At 56.2% G+C, this 21716-nt stretch overlaps 3 protein-coding genes across 3 annotated transcripts; all 3 read left to right on the forward strand.

Annotated features, from left to right (window-relative positions):
* Positions 1-1517: 1517 nt before the first annotated feature.
* Positions 1518-12178, forward strand: LOC138085504 (intercellular adhesion molecule 1-like). The gene is made up of 7 exons (XM_068979946.1): positions 1518-1613; positions 3575-3835; positions 8875-9183; positions 9551-9832; positions 9913-10167; positions 10300-10548; positions 10631-12178. Exons 1-7 carry the CDS (start codon positions 1547-1549, stop codon positions 10804-10806), a joined length of 1599 nt encoding a protein of 532 aa, XP_068836047.1. The 5' UTR covers positions 1518-1546; the 3' UTR covers positions 10807-12178.
* A 233-nt stretch (positions 12179-12411) lies between these two features.
* Positions 12412-13468, forward strand: ICAM4 (intercellular adhesion molecule 4 (Landsteiner-Wiener blood group)). The gene is made up of 3 exons (XM_068981377.1): positions 12412-12787; positions 12905-13210; positions 13350-13468. Exons 1-3 carry the CDS (start codon positions 12412-12414, stop codon positions 13466-13468), a joined length of 801 nt encoding a protein of 266 aa, XP_068837478.1.
* Positions 13469-15114: 1646 nt separating this feature from the next.
* On the forward strand, positions 15115-21716 carry ICAM5 (intercellular adhesion molecule 5). Its single transcript, XM_068980280.1, has 11 exons — positions 15115-15196; positions 16144-16413; positions 16609-16929; positions 17152-17439; positions 17892-18146; positions 18276-18524; positions 18990-19232; positions 19313-19591; positions 19696-19935; positions 20320-20586; positions 21442-21716. Exons 1-11 carry the CDS (start codon positions 15115-15117, stop codon positions 21714-21716), a joined length of 2769 nt encoding a protein of 922 aa, XP_068836381.1.

The raw sequence follows: 21716 nt of genomic DNA on the forward strand, positions 1-21716 counted from the left end.
GACCCCAGGGGAGGATTTTCCCAGACCTTCCGAGGGACGTCCCCGGTCCCCACTCGGCACCTTTTCCCAGGTCGTTTGGGGCGGGAATTCAGCACCCTCCACCCTTAAGAAGAAAGATCCCCGTGGAAATTCCTTAGGAACAATCTGGGCGGAGCGAGGAAAGCTTTTCTGGCTGGGCAGCCTCTTCCCTGGGGGAAGGGCTCAAGCGTCCCTGAGTGATCCTCTCTTCCCCGTCTGCCGCGCGACCTTCTTGGCCCTTCTCTGGTCTCCATGGCAACGAGGCGCGCGCCCCACAACAGGAAGCCTTAGGCGGCGGGGCTCCGCGCTTGGAGACTCCAGGATCCCCAGCCTTGAAGGGGCGGTTGCCGAGTTTGTGGATCACCCGCGCAGGCGTGGCCTGAAGAGGGGGGCGATGGCTCGCGAGCAGCTTAAATGCGCAGCGCCGGACCTCCCAGCATCCCGCGCCCCCTCCCTACAAATGCAAATAGAACAAGCCCGAGAGAACACCCGCACAGATTTAGTGCTGGCACCTGGGGTTGGAGTTTCAGAAGCTGCGCGCAGAGGGCGGGGGTTTGAGCGCCCCCTCTCCTCCCCCATTCCGGGCCTGAGAGCTGCCTCAGTTTCCCTGCCGAGGGCAAGGGTTCGAGGGTCCCCGCTCCCCGCCCCGCTCAGTGTCTTTGGCCTCAGTTTCCCCGAGGAGCTTGGGAACAGCAACTCGCTGTGTCAGGACCACGAGGCTTCCTTCTTTTTTTTTTTCCTGGAAGCTGTAAAGACGCCCCCGTGGCCGAGGTCCAGGCCGAAAGGGGAAGCGATGAGTGGGGGAGTAGGAGGGCCCATTCGTGGGGGACGCAGCACCCCGGATGTGATGCTCCTTGAGTCTTCCCCTCCAGGGTTCACAGGCGCCTGGAAGTGCCTGGGCCTGCTGCGGTCGCTTCTCGAGAAATCTCGGTGTCATCTGGGCGGGTACTTGCCCCTTAGGGCAGGGGCACCCGTGATCGCGCCCAGGAGGATCCTGGGCCCCCACCGAAGCGAGGGACGGTCCACTCAATTAGAGGCCTGCTTGCGCTGGGGAGTTAGACTTGAGTTCGAATGCCCTCAAAGCTGGAAGCCTCAGTCTACCCCTCCGTGGAAGGGACACGATAACAGTCCCTACCGTCCAGGGTGGTTGGCAAGATCCAATAAAGCGCTTAGCGCAGTGTAAACTCAAAATCAAGCTTAGCCTGGCCGGGGACAGGAACCCTAGCTCCAGGAGCAGTCCCCGGGTTATTTTTTGGCTGCTGCCGCCAGGCAGCCCTCACGACTTGAATTTGGAAATTCCGGTATTGAGCGGCCAGCGAGGGGGACAACCTGACTTTGGCTAGGCACCCTCTCAATCCGGAAATGCCAGGGCCCTTGTTCCGGAGGGGAAAGCAGGAGGTTTCCGGGAAGCACCGCCCCCTCGGCCCCCCTCGGCCAGCCCAGCAATATAAAAGGACCCGCGAAGGCCTGGGCGCCAGTCTTAGCCACGCGCCTCCGCCCCAGCTACTCCGCCCCGCCTCCGCCTGCGATGGCTCCCGGCGCCGCCCCTGCCGCGCTGCTTGCGCTCCTGGTCCTGCTCGGGACTCTGCTCCCAGGTGAGTCAGGGGTGAGGGCTGCCGTCGAGTCAGCTTTCGGGATCCGAGGTGCGCCCCGAAGCCGTGGGAGGACCGGCTCCCGACTGGCTGGGAATAAGGCCATTCGTACTTAGGTCAGTGTTTCTGGGAAGTTGGGGTTAGAGGCACCGATTGAAAGTCAGCAGCCGAGGGTTCCCATCCAGACCCTTCATGGCTCTATCCTGTGCTCTCCGACTGCGGATTGCCCCTCCCGAGGATCTACAGGTTTTCCGCTGTAAAATGGAGACGTTTAACAGCGGCCACCTCGCAGTGGTTGTGTCCTGGCCCCAGGAGGTGGTCTGACGGTGTAGACCCACGCCCCAACCTTTAGGTAGACTGGAACCCCTCCTCCCCCACCCCGCCATGCACATTCTGTGCCTCACCCCGTGCCCCTAGGGGGAAGTCCAGGACTCTGCTCGGGGGAATTCCAGGGCTGACTTGCCCAGGGAGCAGAGGTTAAGAAGTGGGATGCCCCAGCAGCTCTTCCCCACCTCCAGCTAGGAGGAAGGAGAGAAGGGGAACTGGGCTGTGTGCTGTGCTAAGTTCCTTCAGGCGTGTCCAACTCTTTGCCACCCTATGGACTGTAGCCTGCCAGGCTCTTCTGTCCATGGAATTCTCCAGACATGAATACTGAATTCCCAACCCGGTCTCCTGGGTTGGGAGACTGGAACCCATGTCTCCTTCAGCTCCTGCATTGCAGGCAGATTCTTTACTGTTGAGCTACCAGGGAAGCCCAGGAGAAGCCGGACAGCTGGTCTCAAATGGTGGCCACTTCAAAAAGCAGGAGTGTGAAAAATCCACACCGTGGTTACCAGCTCAACGAAGAGTTCTAATTCAGACTCTAATCTGGAGTCTACCCCTTTCGAGCTGAATAACCTCCCTTCGTGTGTGGGGCTCACCAGGCTCCTCTGTCCATGGGATTTCCGGGCAAGAATACTGGAGTGGGTTGCCATTTTCTCCTCCAGAGGATCTTCCCAACCCAGGGATCTCTTGCACTGGCAGGCGGATTCTTTACCACTGTGCCACCTGGGAAGGCCCAACATCCCTTCAGATCTCAAAATTTCCTTCTGAAATGAGAAGGATTCCAGAATCACCCTTGGAGAATTCAAAGAGCTGGTGTTTCCCTCCATCCCAGATGGAGTAGACCCAAAGTTGAAGGCAGAAATCTGATGGATGGGCTCAGAGAGACATTTTTTCAGCTTTGAAAGTGCCATGGTCTGAGGGAGCTCATCAGAACAGACCCCCTCTTTCTTATCTGCAGCCACTGCCTACCTGCCCTGTGCTAGGAATTGCTTGTGTCAGCGGAAGGTGTGGTGACTGTATTTGCCCACTTTATAGATAGAGGAAAGTGAGGCCCAGAGAGGGGAAACCACTTGTCCAAGGGAGTGGGGACTAGCCTGATTGGAGCCCCTTCACCCCTGAAGGGCTAGCTCCCTCTCCTTGACCTCTTGGGATTGAAACATACACTGACTTCATGCCCCTCGTTTGCTAAAATCCTCCACGTCTGCTTAGAAGTTCCTCAAAATGAAGACCACATCCCTGGCATGGCTTAACACTGCCTGCATGAGCCTCTTGACCCTGTTTCCCCCCCAACTTATCCCCTTACTCTGCTCCAGCCACCCTGCCTCAGGACCTCTGTCCTTCTGTTCCCGGAGATCATTTCCCTTTTCTCTGGAATGGCTTGCTTCTGCTCTTCATCCTAATCTCTGCTCACATATTCCCCAGTCACCAAGGCACAGTCTGTTCTCTCATCCCATTTTGTTTTTGCCAAAACCCTTGTCAGCATCAGTTGTTAATTATGTTGTTTACTCATGAATTTTTCTGTCTCCCACACTGAAGGCAGAGTTTTGTCTTGTTCAATGCTGTGTCCCCAGCACGGGCTGGATGCATTAATATTGATGAGCCCCAGCTGTCATGCCTGACCACCCCCCTTTTGATTCCAGGGTCTGGAGGTGCCGAAATATCAATACATCCTTCAAAAGCCATCATACCCCGTGGAGGCTCCCTGAGAGTGAACTGCAGTATCTCCTGTGACCGAAAGACAACGTTTGGCCTAGAGACTGTATTAAACAAGGAGGAAGTGGGCCGTGGGCTCAACTGGAAGGTTTTTCAACTGAGTGATGTGCAAGAAGAAATCAACCCGTTGTGCTACTCAAACTGTCACGGGGAACAGATTGTAGCTTCGATGAACCTCACCATATACTGTGAGTGGCTGGGTCCAGGGCCTGGACTAGGCAGACTGGGTGGGGGAAGTGGACAGGGGAGTCCCCAGCAGGTTGGAACAACCTTTATGACTTGGTGGGTGAAGGCAGGGTCTCACTGAAGAGCACGGGGTCTGTCTTCGGAAAGTCTCATCGTTGTCTGGAACCCTTCCTTGAACTTCCTTGGGTGTGCCTTTGGAATATGGTCAGAGGATCAGAACATTCAAGAATGCTGGCTCTCTAGGCCTCTTTAAACATGACAAGGTCATAGATCTGACTCTTCAGAAAAAGATGCTGGGGGTTTCCCGGCAGTGGTTAGGATTCCAGGCTTTCACAACCTTGGACTGGGTTCAGTCCCTGAGATCTACAATCCTGCAAGCCTCACAGCTTGGCCAAAGGGGTGGGGGGGGGAAAAAGATGAGAATTAAAATTAGCCCTGAGATGACACTTTTCACATATTGGCAACAATCCAGAGAATTGATAACAGCTGTGCTGGCAAGAGTGTGGGGAAGGAGGTTATCCTAGAACATTGCTGACAGTGTGGGGGTGCAGAAAGCACATCTTCCAGTGGGGGAGGGGGCATCAGTCTTCAAAAATGTCACATAAGGGGGTCCTTTGATAGAGAAACCCACTCCTGGGAATTGGGCCTATAGATGTTCCTACCCATGAGGGAACTGAGAGGGGGCGGGGTTATTCACTGTGGCTTGATCTGAAAGCGCAAAAGTTTGCAAGCCACTCAAATGTAGGGAACTGGGGAAAGCAAGCTGTTCGCTCTGGAATAGTATGCAACTGTATAAAAGAAGGAGGAGACTGCTCTCCCCAACCCCTGGCAATGACTAGTCTGCTTTCTGTCTCTGTGTTTCCCTATTCTGGACATTTCCTTTGCATGGATCGTGGAGTGTGTGGGCTGGTGTATCTGGCTTCTTTCACTTTTCGAACTGTTCAAGGTTTATCCATGTTGCAGCATATATTAGTACTTAATTCCTTTTAGGGCTAAATAATATTTTATTGTATGGATGTAGAACATTTTATCTACCCATTAGTTGATGGCCATTTGGCTTGTTTCCATCTTTTTAGGTGGGGTAGTGGTCACTCTAGCAGAGAGAGAGTGCTAGTGGTTGATGGGGGGCATTTAGGGGACTTCTGGGGTGACTAAAAAAATTCTATCTTGAGTAGTATTTACAAGAGTCCTAACCTTAAAGCAGTATGTTAACCTGCACATTTACTTTTTTATGGTTTTCTGCTTCTTAGTATAACAATTAAAAATATTTTTTAAAAAAGAATGAGATGGAAACTCCCACGTGCACTGTCAAGTTCAAAAGAAGCAAGGTCCTGTCCAGAACCAGTAGTACACCTACCACAGTGTTAGAGAGCCACAGGGGCTAGGTGAGGAAGACTGTGTTTCTGCATTAAAGAGCCCTGAAAGGAAACACAGTAGATGAGAATAATAGCTGGCTGTGAGGAGAGAAGCTGGGGAGGTCTGGGAGAGGGCAGAGGGTCTAGTGTTCTCTGTGTACCTTTTGTTTCCTTTGGGCATTTTGAAGTGTGACAGTGAGTTAACATGAATATAAGCAATAAATCAGTTCAGTTCAGTCTCTCAGTCATGTCCAACTCTTTGCAACCCCATGGACTACAGTACTCCAGGCTTCCCTGTCCATTACCAACTCCCGGAGCTTGCTCAAACTCATGGCCATTGAGTCGGTGACGCCATCCAACCATCTCATCCTCTGTCTTCCCCTTCTCCTCTGCCTTCAATCTTTCCCAGCATCAGGGTCTTTTCCAGTGAGTCAGTTCTTCAAATCAGGTGGCCAAAGTATTGGAGTTTCAGCTTGAGCATCAGTCCTTCCAATGAATATTCAGGACTGATTTCCTTTAGGATTGACTGGTTTGATCTCCTTGCAGTTCAAGGGACTGTCAAGAGTCTTCTCCAACACCACAGTTCAAAAGCATCAATTCCTCAGTGCTCAGCTTTCTTTATGGTACAACTCTCATGTCCATACATGACTACTGGAAAAACAAATCCACCTGCAATGCAGGAGACCTGGGTTCTATTCCTGGGTTGGGAAGATCCCCTGGAGAAGGAAAAGGCTACCCACTCCAGTATTCTGGCTTGGAGAATTCCATGGATACTATATTATTCATTTGGGCTTCCCTGATAGCTCAGTTGGTAAAGAAATAGAGACATGAATTTCAAATGAAAACAGAAGAAAATAAAAAAGGAGGAAAGAAAGAGGACTGGCCTACTGGCCTTGGGATTAGACAGCCTTGGGTTCTAGTCCCAGCATGTGTGTGTGTGTGTGTGTGTGTGTGTGTGTGTGTGTGTTCAGTCATGTCCAACTCTTTGCAGCCCCATAGACTGTAGCCTGCCAGGCTCCTCTGTTCTTGGGATTCTGTTGGCAAGAATACTGGTATGGTTGCTGCTTCCTACTCTAGGGGATCTTCCTGACCAGGGTTTGAACAAGCATCCACTGTCTCCTACATTGGCAGATGGATTCTTTACCACTGAGCCACCTGGGAAACCCCTAGTCCCAGTAGGGTCCTCACTAACTGGGTGACCCCAATGTGGGGAAGCGAGAGGGGAACCCATGGCTCCTGATTGATTTTCACTTGAAACCTCCTTGGAAGGATTTAATGATGCACTGAGGCCTAAAGGACATTTTGGCTTCACAGTACCTGTGTCAAAGAAGTTTTGGGGTAAATATCAGGTTTGTTTCTGGTATGAAGGATCTTTGAGCAGCAGCTAGCCAAGTGAGGGAAGTCCCCAAACATTCCCAGTGACCTCTGAAACCACACGCCCACCCAGAAACTTCCTCCACAGGACTGTCTGCTTCTCAGCCTGAGAGTTGAGAGCCCCTCCCTCCAGGTTTGAGTCCTTGCACTACTATATTTCTCCTTCTTTGGGTTCCAGACTTTACCTTAGTTTTCACCTCTGTGAAATGGAACAGATGGGCGTACCCAGTAGCAAGGCGTCACCTAGGAGACACTATAGCTTGGTCTTGCCCCACCACCAGTGGAAAGATAAGGGAGCATCTCTGGGTGGCTGAGCTTTCTCTAGAAGGAGTTGTAATTCCTGCAGGAGGGAATCCCTAGCTGGGCTTTGTAGGACATGTTGGAGTTGGTAAAGACAGGCGTTCTAGTCAGAAGAAGTGGACTGGGCAAAGGTTTGGAGTGCAGAAACAAACAGCCTGGGATTGGGGAAACCAGAGGGATTGACTATCAAAAGGTCAGTGTCACTGGACCTGAGTCTGACAGGACCTCGAATGCCAGGCTCTGAAGCTAAGACTTCTCCTTTGGGAAATAGGGAGCCATGGAGGATGTGTGAGCAGGCCAGGGATCTAGAGCAGAGGGCTGAACTTAGAGGAAGCCAGAGAGCAGCTGGCTATGGACCCAGCCCAGGTCACACATCTCATGGGCAGTGACACATACAAGAAGGGAGTGGCCGACAAACATCTGAAGGGTGGAATAATCAGGACTCAGTTTGGGACTAAAGATGGGGAGTCAAGGAGAGATACCGGTGGAACAGACCTCCTACCCCCATCTGGCTTTCAGGGCAAGGAGCTACGCTTGCAGATGTGAGTCCCATTTGGGGACTGTGGTTTGAGGAGGCCTTCAGCTCTGCAAGCAAGGGTTTGCAACAGATGGTCAGAAGTAAGAGTTGAGTGTCTGGGGGTTTTCTCACCCCCTTTTTAAATAGCTTTTAATGAACAATGCAATGAACTTTGGTGTATTTATAGAGGTGAAAAACCACAATCTACTGTAAGAATGTATCTGTCATATCTCTCACCTTAAAATTAACCTCATGCCCATTTACAGTCACTCTCGACTTCTGAAGTGGATTAATAATAGTCCTAAAAAAAATAATATTACTCCTACCTTCATTAGTCCCAGCTTACAGCTTAGAAAACTGAGGCTTGGTTTCTATAGCCACAAGGGCTGGGACTGTTCAGTGGCAAAGTCACTCCCCCATAACCCATAGCAAAGAAGCAGAAAAGCTAAGAATCAACTCTAGGTTCCTAACATGTTAAGATCTCTGCTTTTTCTTTTTTTTGGTTGGAAAAGGAAAGTTTGCTTTGTTCAGGGGGTTGGCAATCTGGGGAGAAGGTGAACTCATGTCTTAAAACCAACTCCCAACATCACTGCTGTTTAAGTGACATTTCAGGGCCACTTGAGAAGGGACTAGGAGTGGGAAGCCTCCTTGGGGAGTCTAGGGTAGAGCAGGGGGCTCTCAATGCTAAGCCACAGCTCATGCTGGCAATTTCTACTGGCAGGAAGATCCAGGCTTGGAATTCTTACCTCATGCAGAATGGAGACTCTGGCCTGTAAATACCCTGCTCACACATGGTGGTTTCAGGGGATACTTGGGGGTACTTTTTTTTTTGAGCATCTGTGGGTTGTTCTTACATTTTTGACATTTCAGGGGATCAGTTTATTTGGGAACCTTCAAAAGCAGGCTTCCAAAAGGCCTCAAATAGGTGTGGGTAGTCCAACCTCATTCTTGCTACAAACACAGAGCACCTCCCGTGTGCCAACAGTACAACAGGGAACAACAACAAAAAAGATTCCTGCCCTCCTGGACCGACATTCCATGGCAGGGATAATAGAGAAACAAATGAACTCAGTCGATGATTTTGTACCTCAGAGGTGAGAGATGCTATGCAGAAAAATATGGCCAAAGAGAGAAGGAAGAACAGAAGTTTTGTTTTGTTTTGTTTTTACAGCAAAGTCTAGAGACTGGGCAGCTTAAATATACTGTATTTATTTGCTGGGACTCCTGGCAATAGCCTTTAAGTTCCTTTCCCACTTGTGACTCTCAGATGCTACAGTGAATAAGGAATTGTTTTGCCTCCTTCACAACCACTTGGGGACGTCTCACCAGGTTATCCTGAAGCTCTTAACATTCCGATCTGGCTTAGGTGGTTTGGGGAGTGTTCTGGGGAAAAAGTGGTGAGGTTCCTGGAGCAGGTGTGTCCAGGGCCCCAACACACCCGCTGTGGGCAGGCAGCCAGCCTGTCCTGTTCACACAACACCTCCTTCCCCTGCAGGGTTCCCGGAGCGCGTGGAGCTGGCTCCCCTGCCCCTCTGGCAGCCTGTAGGTGAAGAACTCAACCTGAGCTGCCAGGTGTCTGGCGGGGGCCCCCGGCACCACCTCTCCATGGTGCTGCTCCAAGGGGAGGAGGAGCTGGACCGGCAGCCCGTGGGAAAGGAGGAGCCCGCCGAGGTCACGTTCATGGTGCAGCCGAGAAGAGAGGACCATGGCACCAGTTTCTCTTGCCGCTGGGAACTGGACCTGCGGTCACAAGGGCTGAAACTCTTCCAGAACACCTCGGCCCCCAGGAAGCTCCAGACCTATGGTGAGGCGCTGGGGAGCCAGCAGAGAAGATGGACTGAGGGGGATTTCTTGCTTGGGATGCGGGGTCCCTGAGAAGGAGAGGCCCCTGGCCATGGAGCTGCTGAGAAAGTGGCAACCTTGATTGCAAAGGCTTCTGGGAAGAGCATCTTCTTGGCCACTGGGGTGGAATGTTCTGGGCTGGGTGCCTGCACTTCAGGATGATCTGAGAAGGCTGTGACCCAGGGCAAGTGGTACGTGTGTCCTGAGACAAGAATGACCCAGCCAGTTTCCCTGGAAGAGGGCGTTCCAGGTGGGGGAATGGAAATGGCCCGGGAGAGGGCTTCAGGATGTCTGTCTGATCTCTGTTTACACCGGCTCTGTCTCACCAGTCATGCCATCGACCGACCCGCACCTTGAGGCCCCCCAGATTGTGGAAGTAGGCTCACGGTGGCAGGTGAATTGCTCGCTGGATGGACTGTTCCCAGCCTCGGATGCTGAGGTCTACCTGGTGCTGGGGGACCAGAAACTGGAATCCAATATCACGTACAATGGTGACTCTGTCTTGGCCGAGGCCTGGACAGAGGAAAATGAGGAGGGCACCCATTCCTTGAGGTGTTCAGTGAGTCTGGGAGAGAAGATCCGGAGGACGCGAGGCAGCGTGACCATGTATAGTAAGTAGAAACCCAAGTGAGCCTTCCGAGGGGGTGGGGCTAATGCCAGGGGCGGGGCTCACTGTGTGTCTCACCTCCAGGCTTCCCACTTCCCACCCTGACCCTGAGCCCTCCTGAGGTCTCAGAATGGACTACTGTGACCATGGAATGCGTGACCCGTGATGGAGCTGTGGTGAGGCTGAACGGAGTCTCAGCTGAGCCTCCGGGTCCGAGGGCCCAACTGAAGCTGAACGTCAGTGCCGACGACCACGGGAGCAACTTCTCCTGCTCTGCTGCCCTGAAGATAGCTGGGCAGGAGGTCCACAAAATCCAGACCCGGGAGCTCCATGTCCTGTGTGAGTGAGGCCGCTGGACAATGACCCCTAAGTTCCAAGCCCCAAACACCAAGACCCTAAGAGCTCCTGCCCTCCAAGGCCCACCCTCACCCCTACCGACCACCCTCCCACAATCTTGCTGTGTTTCTTCAGACGGCCCCCGACTAGACCAGCGGGATTGCCTGGGAAACTGGACGTGGCAGGAAGGCTCGGAGCAGACCTTGAAGTGTGCAGCCAGGGGGAACCCAATCCCCAAGCTGAACTGTAGCCGGAAAGGGGACGGGGCTTCACTGCCCATTGGGGACCTGAGGCCTGTCACACGGGAGGTGGCGGGCACCTACCTGTGTTGGGCCACCAGCGCTCGTGGCAGAGTCACCCGTGAAGTGGTCCTGAACGTGCTCTGTGAGTTCGAGTTCTGGGATGGGCAGGGCAGGGGCAATTTGGCTAGCTCAACACTCACCGCTGCCTTGTGTCCTCCCCACAGACGGCCAGAATATCGTGGACATTGTCATTCCGGTGGTAGCTGTGACCCTCATCTTGGGCGCTCTGGGCACCGCTGGTTATATCTACAACTACCAGCGGAAGATCCAGAAATACGAGCTACAGAAGGCCCAAAAAGAGGCTGCCTTGAAACTGAATGCACAATCCACGCCGCCCTGAGCCCACCCCAGGATAGGACCTCTTCAACTCCCCGAGCCATGACAAATGGGGCTGCATCAACCCATGGTGGACACATGCTGTTAAGCTACACCCACCTTCCCTGGATGCCAGAGGACCAAATAGAGGACTCAGGACAAACAGCATCTGGGGTCATGGCCTTTGCACAGTTATGACCCCCAGGCCTCACACCTGACCTGGAGCCACAGGACTAAGACAAAAGAAGGGGCCAAGACTCAGGGAATGACTCTGAGGGATGTCAAAGTCTGACCTGGCCAGAGGCTGTGTGATGGAGACCCTTACCTCCAGCATGGGGACACTCAACTGGGAAACATTGAAACTCACCCTCTGCTGCGTGTGCTGAGGCCCTACAGTCCTAAGAGAGATGTGGCCCTCCTCAGACACATGCAGCATTGAAACACAGAACCCCACACTTCCTGAACAGAAACCAGCTCCGGCATTACTGTCCACAGACTGTTCCCAAATCTTGATGATGACATATTTATTCACTGGTTTTTCTACTAGCTATTTATTGAGTGACTTCTATGGGGGCTAGAACTTATAAACAAGAACATTGATTCTAGCCCCCAGGGAGCTCTTAGTCGAATCTCATTCAGGGTCGTTAGGTACAACTATTCTGGCTATGCACTGCACAAGAGTGCCTGGCAAAAAGATTAAGTGGGGCTAGGATCTTCCACTCTATTGGCCAATCTGCTTTTTCCTAGAAAGGGATTAGTAATGATGATAGGGTATTGCTGGTGACATGCCCAGAGATGACCCACTAAGCCCTTATACCCCAGAATTAGCACTGACCTCTGTCAACACACCTCTCCACCCATATGCATCTCTGCTAATGCTCACAATGACACTTGGTGGTTGTTTACTCACTAAGTCGTGTCCAACTCTTGCGACCCATGGACTGTAGCCTCCCAGGCTGCTCTGTCCATGGGATTCTGACACTCGGTGGCAGGCCTAAATGTCGGTGCTCACTCCTTCATAGTTACCCCACAGGGTCGCATGAAACTCTGCCCATCCCCTGTGTGCCCTTGCCTTGCCCTTCCTGTTTCCATCTCAGTGGGACCACACAGTGCCAAATTCCTGCAGCCATGAGGGTCCTGCAGGCAGTGGGGAGGAGAGGCCTGGGAGTAGCCCCTCCCAGTGTGGGAAGCCTCTCCCTTGTGCTAATAAAGCTGTTTCATCCTCCCAGCCTTGTGTGAGTTGAGGCGAGGTTTCATGTCCAGCTGGAGCCCTTTCTACCAGTTTTCCCACTTCCTGCTCCAAGAAAAGGCTGGGGGTTCAAGACCCAGCCCTCAGGCTCATCCAAATATGAGGTTTATTAGGGCCTTTGAAGACTTAGTGAAAATGAAAAATCCCTCTCCAGAAAAAAAAACATGACATTTGGTTTGCAATGGCGTCGAGAGTCCATTTGTTAAGGTGTGGGAGTGGGGTGTATCCTGCAAGGCTCCTGGGTCCCTCACTCTGTCTCTCACCCCCCTTTCCCCACTCTCCCCACCGGGTGGGGCCAAGGAGGCGGTGCTACGAGCCTCCTTATCTCCAGAGCCAGACGTGACTCCCTGGCGCCCAGCCCTTCAGTCCGGGCTTTTTGCCATGGGGTCTCTGCTCCTCGTCTTGCTTCTGCTTTTGCTGTCGCCCTCCTACCCGCGAGGCGGGAGCGCGCGGAGGCGTCGGGGTGCGCGGACGCAAAGCCCGGGGGGCAGCTCTCACCCACCGTTCTGGGTGCGCCTAAGCCCCGACTTCAAGGCAGTGCCGCTGGGGGGCTCAGTGTGGCTCAACTGCAGCAGCAGCTGCCCCCTCCCGGAGGGTTCCAGCCTCCGCACCGAGCTGCGGCGGGGTGAGACGCTCAGTGGGCCCCGCTGGGTATCCTACCAGCTGCTGGATGTGAGGGCCTGGAATTCCGATGTGCACTGCTTCGTCACCTGCGCGGGAGAAACGCGGGGGGCCACCGCCAGGATTACAGCCTACAGTGAGGGACAGGGCTCAAGCCGGTCTGGGGTGAGGGGAGGAGGACGGAGTATGGGTAGTTGACAGTCGCGCTAGGAGGAGCCTTCGGACCTTGCCCAGCGGCCCCCTCTTGCTTTAGAACAGCCAACCAGTGTGATCCTGGAGCCTCCGGTCTTAATGGGCAGTGACTACACTCTGCGCTGCCACGTGACGCACGTCTTCCCCGTGGGCTTCTTCGTGGTGACTCTGAGGCGCGGTGGCCGAGTCATCTACTCTGAGAGCCTGGAGCGCTTCACAGGCCTGGATCTGGCCAACGTGACGCTGACTTACCTGTTACCCTCCCGGCCCGGTGACTTTGGGCAGCCCGTTACCTGCCACGCCCGCCTCAATCTCGACGGCCTGGTGGTCCTCAGTAGCTCGGCACCCGTGACGCTGCCAGTCCCCGGTGAGGCACCCTTATAATTCTGGGAGGAGTGGGGAGATGTTATGACCCCAAAAGGGGGCGCGGGCCAAGCTAGAGCATGTCCATGGGGGTCGTTACACCTCCAAGCGCTCTGTTTCGAATTCTCCCCTCCTATTCCCAGCTTGGAGTCCTGCGTCCAAAGCCTTGGCCTCTACCTCCATCGCAGCCTTTGTGGGGATCTTTCTTGTCGTGGGGGCCCTCTCTCTGCGAAAGTACCTATCGATGCAGCCTCCAGCATAGAGGCATTGGTCCATGCAGGCTGAACAGGAGGAAAAAGCAATCTGGGACAATTGGTGGAACCTTGCCTGGATCAATAAAGACTTTCTCAGCCAGCTCTGCCCCTGGGCTTAAAGTTCCCCCATTAGGGCACCTCCTTTGACTGAAGTGGTCTTCTTTTTTGGCCTAGCCTCTTTCATTTTTCTCCAAGTTCCTTGTCTCCCTGAGGGCCCTTGAGGCTTCCTCACTCTGGTCTCCCATACGGGAGCCCCAATGCCCCTGCGTTGCCAGCTTGTGTAGTAAAAACCTCTCTCCTGGTCATTATCAGTGAGGAGCAGAAGGGCAAAACATGGGCCCTAGAGGGCTTCAAGATCTAAGAAGGCGGCTTCCTGGTGTGGCTTCTTCTGATTGGCTCCAGCGCTGCCACACAGCAGCTCTGATTGGATGTTAAGTTTCCTACCCCGCCCCCTTTAGACCTTGCACTTTACTGAAGGGCAGGGGCGGGGCGAGAAGTAATCCCCAGAGTTCTCTATTAGCTCTAAAAGGGAGGGCACAGGTGGGCGGGGTCATATGTATATTTTGAGGAACATGGATCTGCAGAAAAGATACCCGGGTGGTGACTGAGGAGAAGGAGCAACCATATGGTATGTGTGTGGGAGGGGGCTGGTGTGTGTCATAGACTCGCAGCCTGGAAACATCCTGAAAGTCACCCGGCCAGGTGGGCACATGGAGAGCGTCCAAATCTGGGGCCCAGAGATAGGGTCAAAAGTATCACAGTTGGCCTTTTGGCCTCGGGTGGACACAGAATCCAGACCTGCAGCGGATGCCTGGCAAGGCCCGTGTGGTCCAGGGCCCCGCCCGCCGCGCAGAAAGTGGATGGGGAAGCTCTTCAGCGGCTCCAGCTCACACACGCCGCGCAGACACGTGCCTGCTGCACGCTGGGTAAATACAAGACCCAGAGCCGAGCCGACCCTAATTTAGACGCCCGGGAACGCAGCGCGGACGCACACGTGTTCCCAACTCGCTGTCACTTTCGTCCCCGCCCCTTCTGTCGCGTGCGGGGGCGGAGCCAGAGAAAGACCTGAGGCGTGGCTGTAACTCTTAGCTCCCAGGGGTTAAAAGGGGAGAAGGCTCTGAGAGCGAGGCATCTCGAAATCTCCTAGAACCTTTCCACCGCCAGCTTCCGCTTCTCAGATCTCTCCTAGCCCCCAACTCAATCCCGGCTTCCAGGGGCTCTGGTGGGAGGGATTAAATATGGAGATGGAGTTCGGAGTCCAGCTCATTATGGAAGCAAGTGGTGGGTGGGGGTTTGCGAAGGACAACCCTGCATCCCCCACAACCTTCGCGTCGCCGCCGGGGATGACGCGGGAGCGCGCAGCCGCCCCCAGAAGGCTCCGGGCGATGGGGCCGGCCTCCACGTAGACCCCGGGGGTCGCTAGCTCCTGCCAGCACGCCTTCACCAAAGCCTGTAGCCTGGTGCAAGCTCGCCTTCCCGCCCCCTACCGCCGCCTCTGCTGCCGCCCCCTCCTTGGAAACCAAGTTACCAACGTTAAACCAATCCCCGAGCGCAACTCAGCCTCCTCCACACCCCACCCGCCGCGCAGCGCCGTCCTCTAGCCCAGCTCAGCGCTCGCGGTCCCCTCGCCTCCTGCGCTTCCCCCGCGGCGGCGATGCCAGGGCCCTCGCCAGGGCTGCACCGGGCGCTGCTCGGCCTCTGGACTGCCCTGGGCCTGGGGCTCCTCAGCCTCTCAGGTAAGCCGGTCTGGCTGAGGGTGGACAGGGTGGGGGCGGAGTTCCTGGACCCGGGAAGCGGCCACAAGCTCCTCCCCTCTCCGCCCTCGCCTCGCTCCCACGCTTCTGCTCCCACCTTGAGCCCAGGGGCCTTCTTTAACCCTCTTTCCCCAAACACACACTGAAGACCCAGCTTCCTGACTTCTCGCTCGCCCAGGTCTCTACCCTACCTTCTTCGAGATCCTGGTTGCTCTTTTGCATCCATCCTCGAGCTCTGGAGACACCACGTCTCCCTTGACCCCTCCCGGGGTACCTCCTTATGTTCTACTATGCACCATAGTCCCTACGGCGTCTTCCCTACTCGAAATCAACGAAGACCCGATCTCACCAACTGCCGTGACTCAAAGGCGCTGTTCCCGCTCCGCTCGGAGCCCTAGCAACCGAGTCCATCGGCTGTCGGCTGTTCCCGCGGTTCTTTTCTTGAGCCCAGCCCCAGACCTCTTTCCGTACTCTTCACCTCTTCACCGGGGTTTGTAATCTTCCCTTACCCTTGCTTGACTTATTCTCATCTCTCTTTCGACACCCCCTCCACTTCAACCACAGTCTCCCCATCTCTTGGCGAAAGGGAGTGAGAACCAGGTGGTTTCCCTTCCTGCGCCCGGGGTCCCCTCCTCCCAGGATTGCTGTGTGCATTGGAGACCCCATCTTTCCTCTCACCTCTCCCCTCCCCGTATGCTTCCCCATCACTCTGCTGGCACCTTGGAGAGCAGGACTCTTCGCTACCACGTACCAGAGACACCCTCGAGGTTTGGGTCGCGGGAGCGCGCTTGTAAACCCGAGGCCCAGGCAGGATTTGGAACTCCCGGCTGTGGCCTCTGCTCATTCCCTGGGAATCCCTGACTCGGACAGAGGGGCACGTAGATCCCAGGGAGGTGGCTCCCAGGCTAAGCTTGCGTTTCTCCGAGCAGCCGTCACGCAGGAACCTTTCTGGGCGGACCTGCAGCCCCGAGCGGCGCTCGTGGAACGCGGGGGATCGCTGTGGTTGAACTGCAGCACCAACTGCCCACGGCCCGAGCGCGGTGGCCTGGAGACCTCGCTGCGCCGGAATGGGACCCAGAGGGGTCTGCGCTGGCTGGCGCGCCAGCTGGTGGACATTCGCGAGCCGGAGACTCAGCCAGTCTGCTTCTTCCGCTGCGCGCGGCGCACACTGCAGGCGCGTGGGCTCATTCGCACTTTTCGTGAGTTCTCAGCGGCCACGCTCTTACTCCACTACTTTCCCTCCCTTCCAGGTCCCGCTCCCTGGGTCAAGGGGTCCTCCCCTCCAGACCCCACTCTCTGAATCCGCACCCCCTCCCCTTCTTGGTCCCCGGAGTTCCAAGCCAAGTCCTTCTGAGCCTGGCATTTCCAACAGCCGTGGTTCCTCCTCCTTGCAGAACGGCCAGATCGTGTGGAGCTGGTGCCGCTGCCAGCCTGGCAGCCAGTGGGCGAGAACTTCACCCTGAGCTGTAGGGTCCCTGGTGCTGGACCTCGTGGGAGTCTCACATTGACCCTGTTGCGGGGACCCCAGGAGCTGATCCGCCGCAGCTTCGCTGGGGAGCCACCCCGAGCGCGGGGCGCCGTGCTCACAGCCACGGTCCTGGCCCGCAGGGAGGACCATGGGGCCAATTTCTCCTGCCGTGCTGAGCTGGACCTTCGGCCGCATGGCCTGGGACTGTTTGAGAACACCTCAGCCCCCAGAGAGCTCCGAACCTTCAGTGAGTAGCTAGGAGGAGAAGGGGCCCAAGGGAGGTCGGGCTGGTGTTTAAGAATTTTGAAGGCCGAGAAATCAGAATTCTGATTCTTGCTCCAACACTCACCAGCCGAAAGTTATTTTCCTCTCTGCGTTGAGGATAATTCCATGTTATAGTACATGTGAAACGCTTAGAACATACTGAGCTTTTGGTACAAAAGTTCAAGCTCTGTTCTTCTACCACCAGCCCTGCCTCCGGAACCCCCTCGCCTCACTGCCCCCCGGCTCCTGGAAGTGGGTTCAGAAGGACCCGTGAGCTGCGTCCTTGATGGGCTGTTTCCAGTCTCGGAGGCTGGTGTCTACCTGGCGCTGGGGGACCAGAGGCTGAGTCCCAATGTCACCCTCGAAGGGGACGTTCTAATGGTCACTACCACAGCCACAGCTAGCGCAGAGCAGGAGGGCGCCAGGCAACTGGTCTGCAATGTGACCCTGGGGGGCGAGAGCCGAGAGACCCGGGAGAACGTGACTGTCTACAGTAAGAGTGGGACCTCGGGGGTGGAGCCAGAGGAAGGCGAATGCGGGGCCAATAGAGGGTGGGGCCGTGGTATCCGAATAGGCGTTGCCCGAGAGTCCTGAAGGGGCGGGGCAGCTACTACCTGTTGGATAGTCGCTAGAGAGGTGGAGTCTGAGCTGCCCCAAAGGCAAGATCGCAGACCCGACGAGGATACCTAGATCTGTGGCCTGACCTCCTCAAGGGGGCGGGGCAAGAAGGGAGAGAAGCCGGAACAGCCCACCTGTGGGGTGGGCGTGCCCACAGGGGTCTGGGGCGTGGAGTTTGAGCTGAGTCTTGGAAAGATGCGCGTTTCTGAACCTGCACTGTACGAACTGTTCGGCTGCCAGGGGGTAAGTTTCGGGTTACTGAGCTGCAGCCTTGAGCGGTGGGAGGGGCGTGGTCAGTGGTCTCCCAGCCAATGCCCCCCGCCCCAGGTTTCCCGGAGCCCCACCTTACTCTGAGCGAGCCCAACGCCCCCGAGGGGACGATCGTGACAGTAACCTGTGCAGCGGAGACCCAAGCCCTAGTCACACTAGACGGAATTCCAGCTGCGGCCCCGGGACAGCCCGCCCAGCTCCAGCTAAACGCCACCGAGAACGACGACAGGCGTGGCTTCTTCTGCGACGCCACCCTCGAAGTTGACGGGGAGACCCTGAGTAAGAACAGGAGCGTAGAGCTGCGTGTCTTATGTGAGTTGGCCTTTAACCTCTCGCCTCCCTCCTCGTCATCTCAAGGGCCTACCCGATCTCTGGCCGTATCGTGGAAGTGGAGGCTTTTCTCACGTCTAGGCTCCTGTATATATATGCCCCTGCCCTCAGACGCTCCCCGGCTGGACGATTCAGACTGTCCCAGGAGCTGGACGTGGCCGGAGGGACCAGAGCAGACACTGCGCTGTGACGCCCGCGGAAACCCACAGCCCTCGGTGCACTGCACGCGGCCTGACGGCGGGGCGGTGCTGGCCCTGGGCTTGCTGGGACCGGTCACTCGTGCGCTCGCTGGCACTTACCGCTGCACTGCGACCAACGACCAAGGCCAGGCGGTCAAGGACGTGACCTTGACGGTGGAGTGTGAGTGGGGGTGCATGGGGCACACCTCTGTCTGGTTCTCAGGTCCTAGGGGTGGCCTGACTACACAGGAGGGTGGAAACAGGGTCTAAGGTGTGCTTTTGAGCAGGATTTTGAGACGGTAGTGAGCGGGTTTATGGGAAGATCTTATGAGAAGGACTGTTCATGGGGTTCTCATGACTACACTGAACTGAACTATGAGAAGGAAGGAGAGGACGAGGTGGAAGTGTGCACAGGGGCCTGGGGCGTGGCGTTTGAGCTGAATATTGGAAAGGTGGGTGCTCCAAAACAACTAACAATTTTTAGGTCAAAATGGGGAGGGTCAAACAGTGATCAGTGCCAAACTCCTTTGCTTTGGTGGCCAGTCCCTGTGCAGAGTGTAGCCTGCCTGCCTAGGATGGGAAAAAAGGGTCCAGGGACTCTAGACTGTCCACTAAGCCCCAGACTCAACAATGCTCCCCTCTCTAGATGCACCAGCGCTGGACAGTGTGGGCTGCCCTGAACGCATTACCTGGCTGGAAGGAACAGAGGCCTCCCTGAGCTGTGTGGCTCATGGGGTTCCACCACCCAACGTGAGCTGTGTGCGCTTTGGGGGAGCCGAGGTCATCGAGGGCCTAATGCGTGTGGCCCGGGAGCACGCGGGCACCTACCGATGCGAAGCCACTAATGCCCGAGGGTCGGCAGCTAAAAATGTGGCTGTGACAGTGGAATGTAAGTGGGGACAACACGGTTCAAGATGGGGCATGTCAGAATAACCTTGGATAACTGACTTCAGTTGCTCTGCTCCCCAGATGGCCCCATATTTGAGGAGGTGAGCTGCCCCAGCAACTGGACATGGGTAGAAGGATCTGGGCGACTTTTTCCCTGTGAGGTGGCTGGGAAGCCACAGCCAAGCGTGGAGTGTATTGGCTCCGGAGGCACCAGTGAGGGGATGCTGCTGCCGCTGGCACCCCCAGACCCAGGTTCCAGAGCCCCCCGAATCCCTAGTGATCTGGCACCGGGTACCTACATCTGCAATGCCACCAATCGGCACGGTTCCATGGTCAAGATGGTCACCGTGAGCGCGGAGTGTGAGCGAGGCCCAGGCGGGCGGAGGGTAGGGGGCGCTGCGGATCTCGGCCCCTCCCTGACCCATTCCCCCCACCCCCCGCACAACCCCGTGGCTGTTTTGCAGCGCCACCGCAAATGGATGAATCTACCTGTCCAAGTCACCAGTCTTGGCTGGAAGGCGCGGAGGCTGCTGCGCTGGCCTGCTCCGCCCGGGGTCGCCCCTCCCCGCAAGTGAGCTGCTCCCGGGAAGGCGCGCCCCGGCCGCAGCGGCTGCGCGTGTCCCGAGAGGATGCGGGGACTTATCGCTGCTTGGCAACCAACGCACACGGCACGGACGCCCGTATCATCACCGTGGGCGTGGAATGTGAGCAGGGCAGCACCAGATAGAGGGCACTTGGTCTCCAGGACAGTGAATAGAAGAGGTGGGATTGCCCAGGATTGTTCAAGGGCACCTCTCCTAGTCCCATTCCCAGGGACAAGGAATCCCGGCCTTAACATGAGGGTAAAGAAAAACTCTAGGGAACAAAAGCCGGCTCCCCTCAGTTTCTGGGTCTGAAAGGCACTGGCCTGGGTCCCTACCTCCTTCCACTCAGTGAAGCAGGGCTCAGTTTAATCCCAACAGGCCAGTGGTAGGGGGAGGGGACTCTGATGGAAGGCAGAATCCTTGCCTGTTCATTTCAGGAGGGGCGCTCTCAAAAGGGGGCGCTTGGTCAGCAGCTGGTCCCCTTCCACATCCTGTCCCCTGTAGATCGCCCAGTGGTGGCCGAGCTGGCTGCTTCACCTCCAGGAGGCGTGCGGCCAGGTGGGAACTTCACGTTGATCTGTCGAGCCGAGGCTTGGCCCCCAGCCCAGATCAGCTGGCGCGCGCCCCCGGGGGCGCTCAACATTGGCCTGTCGAGCAATAATAGCACGCTGAGCGTGGCTGGCGCCATGGGCAGCCACGGCGGCGAGTACGAGTGCGCAGCCACCAACGCGCATGGGCGCCACACGCGGCGCATCACAGTGCGAGTGGCTGGTAAGTGGCAATGGGGAGGAGGCGGGGTGAGGGATCTGAAGGCGGCTGTGACCTGCGCCTTGGAATTATTGATCCCACCCCTGCCTCCCTCTCAATCTCCACAGATGAGACTGATGTGAACCAGGGTAGAAATTAGGGGCGCCCTGATGGGTGGGGCTTTGATGGCGGGTTCGAGGTGGCAAGTGGAGGGACAGGGAGCTGACTGGAGTCAAAGTAAGGGAACCTTCGAGAATGTGACTGTTATGAGGAGGGACTTTATATTAACTTTTGAGCGGTGGAGACTTGATACAATTTAGCCTCCACTGTGTGTCTGTGGAGAAGGGGGTTGAAGAGGGACCAAGAGAAGAGGATTGGGGTGAGGCCCCCAAGATTCCCACTCTCATTTCGTGTATCTCTAGGTGGGGTTGGGGTCTTTTTAACTTTTTTTTATTGCCATGTGAGATCTTAGTTCTTTGACCAGGAATGGAAACTGCGCCCCCTGCAGTTGGAACGCGGAGTCTCAACCGCTGGGGAAATCCCTAGGGGCTGGGGTCTTTCTGGGGAGTAGGAATGACCAGGTCACCCTCCCCATCGTTTTGAGGGTGAGGAGAGTTGGTTGACTTGGTATCCCTGGGTTTAGGGGCTTTTATCCTCTCTGTAATGGGGTGGTGTGTAAAATGGGTCAAGGGCATCACCCGAGTTGGGGGTGCCCTTACTGGGGTCACTCTTTTCCTCCAAGGCTGAGTTCCCTGATGCTCCCTGCCAGCCGCATGAGGACTGACTTCATGCCTGTGGGGAGGGGAAGAAGTGGCCCGGGCTTGGCGTGTGGACCGAGCCCGGAGCTCGTCATCCTCTTTGAGCGTCTCCACCCCGCAGGTCCGTGGCTCTGGGTCGCTGTGGGCGGCGCGGCGGGGGGCGCGGCACTCCTGGCCGCGGGGGCCGGCCTGGCCTTCTACGTGCAGTCCACCGCCTGCAAGAAGGGCGAGTATAACGTGCAGGAGGCCGAGAGCTCAGGCGAGGCCGTATGTCTCAACGGCGCGGGTGCCGGCGCCGGCAGGGATGCAGGTGCTGAAGGTGGATCAGAAGCTGCGGGCACCTCGGAGGTGCCGGCAGGGGGCGAGGTCTTCGCCATCCAGCTGACGTCAGCGTGA

This window comes from Capricornis sumatraensis, chromosome 9, assembly GCF_032405125.1.
Source record: "Capricornis sumatraensis isolate serow.1 chromosome 9, serow.2, whole genome shotgun sequence".
Lineage (NCBI taxonomy): Eukaryota > Metazoa > Chordata > Mammalia > Artiodactyla > Bovidae > Capricornis > Capricornis sumatraensis.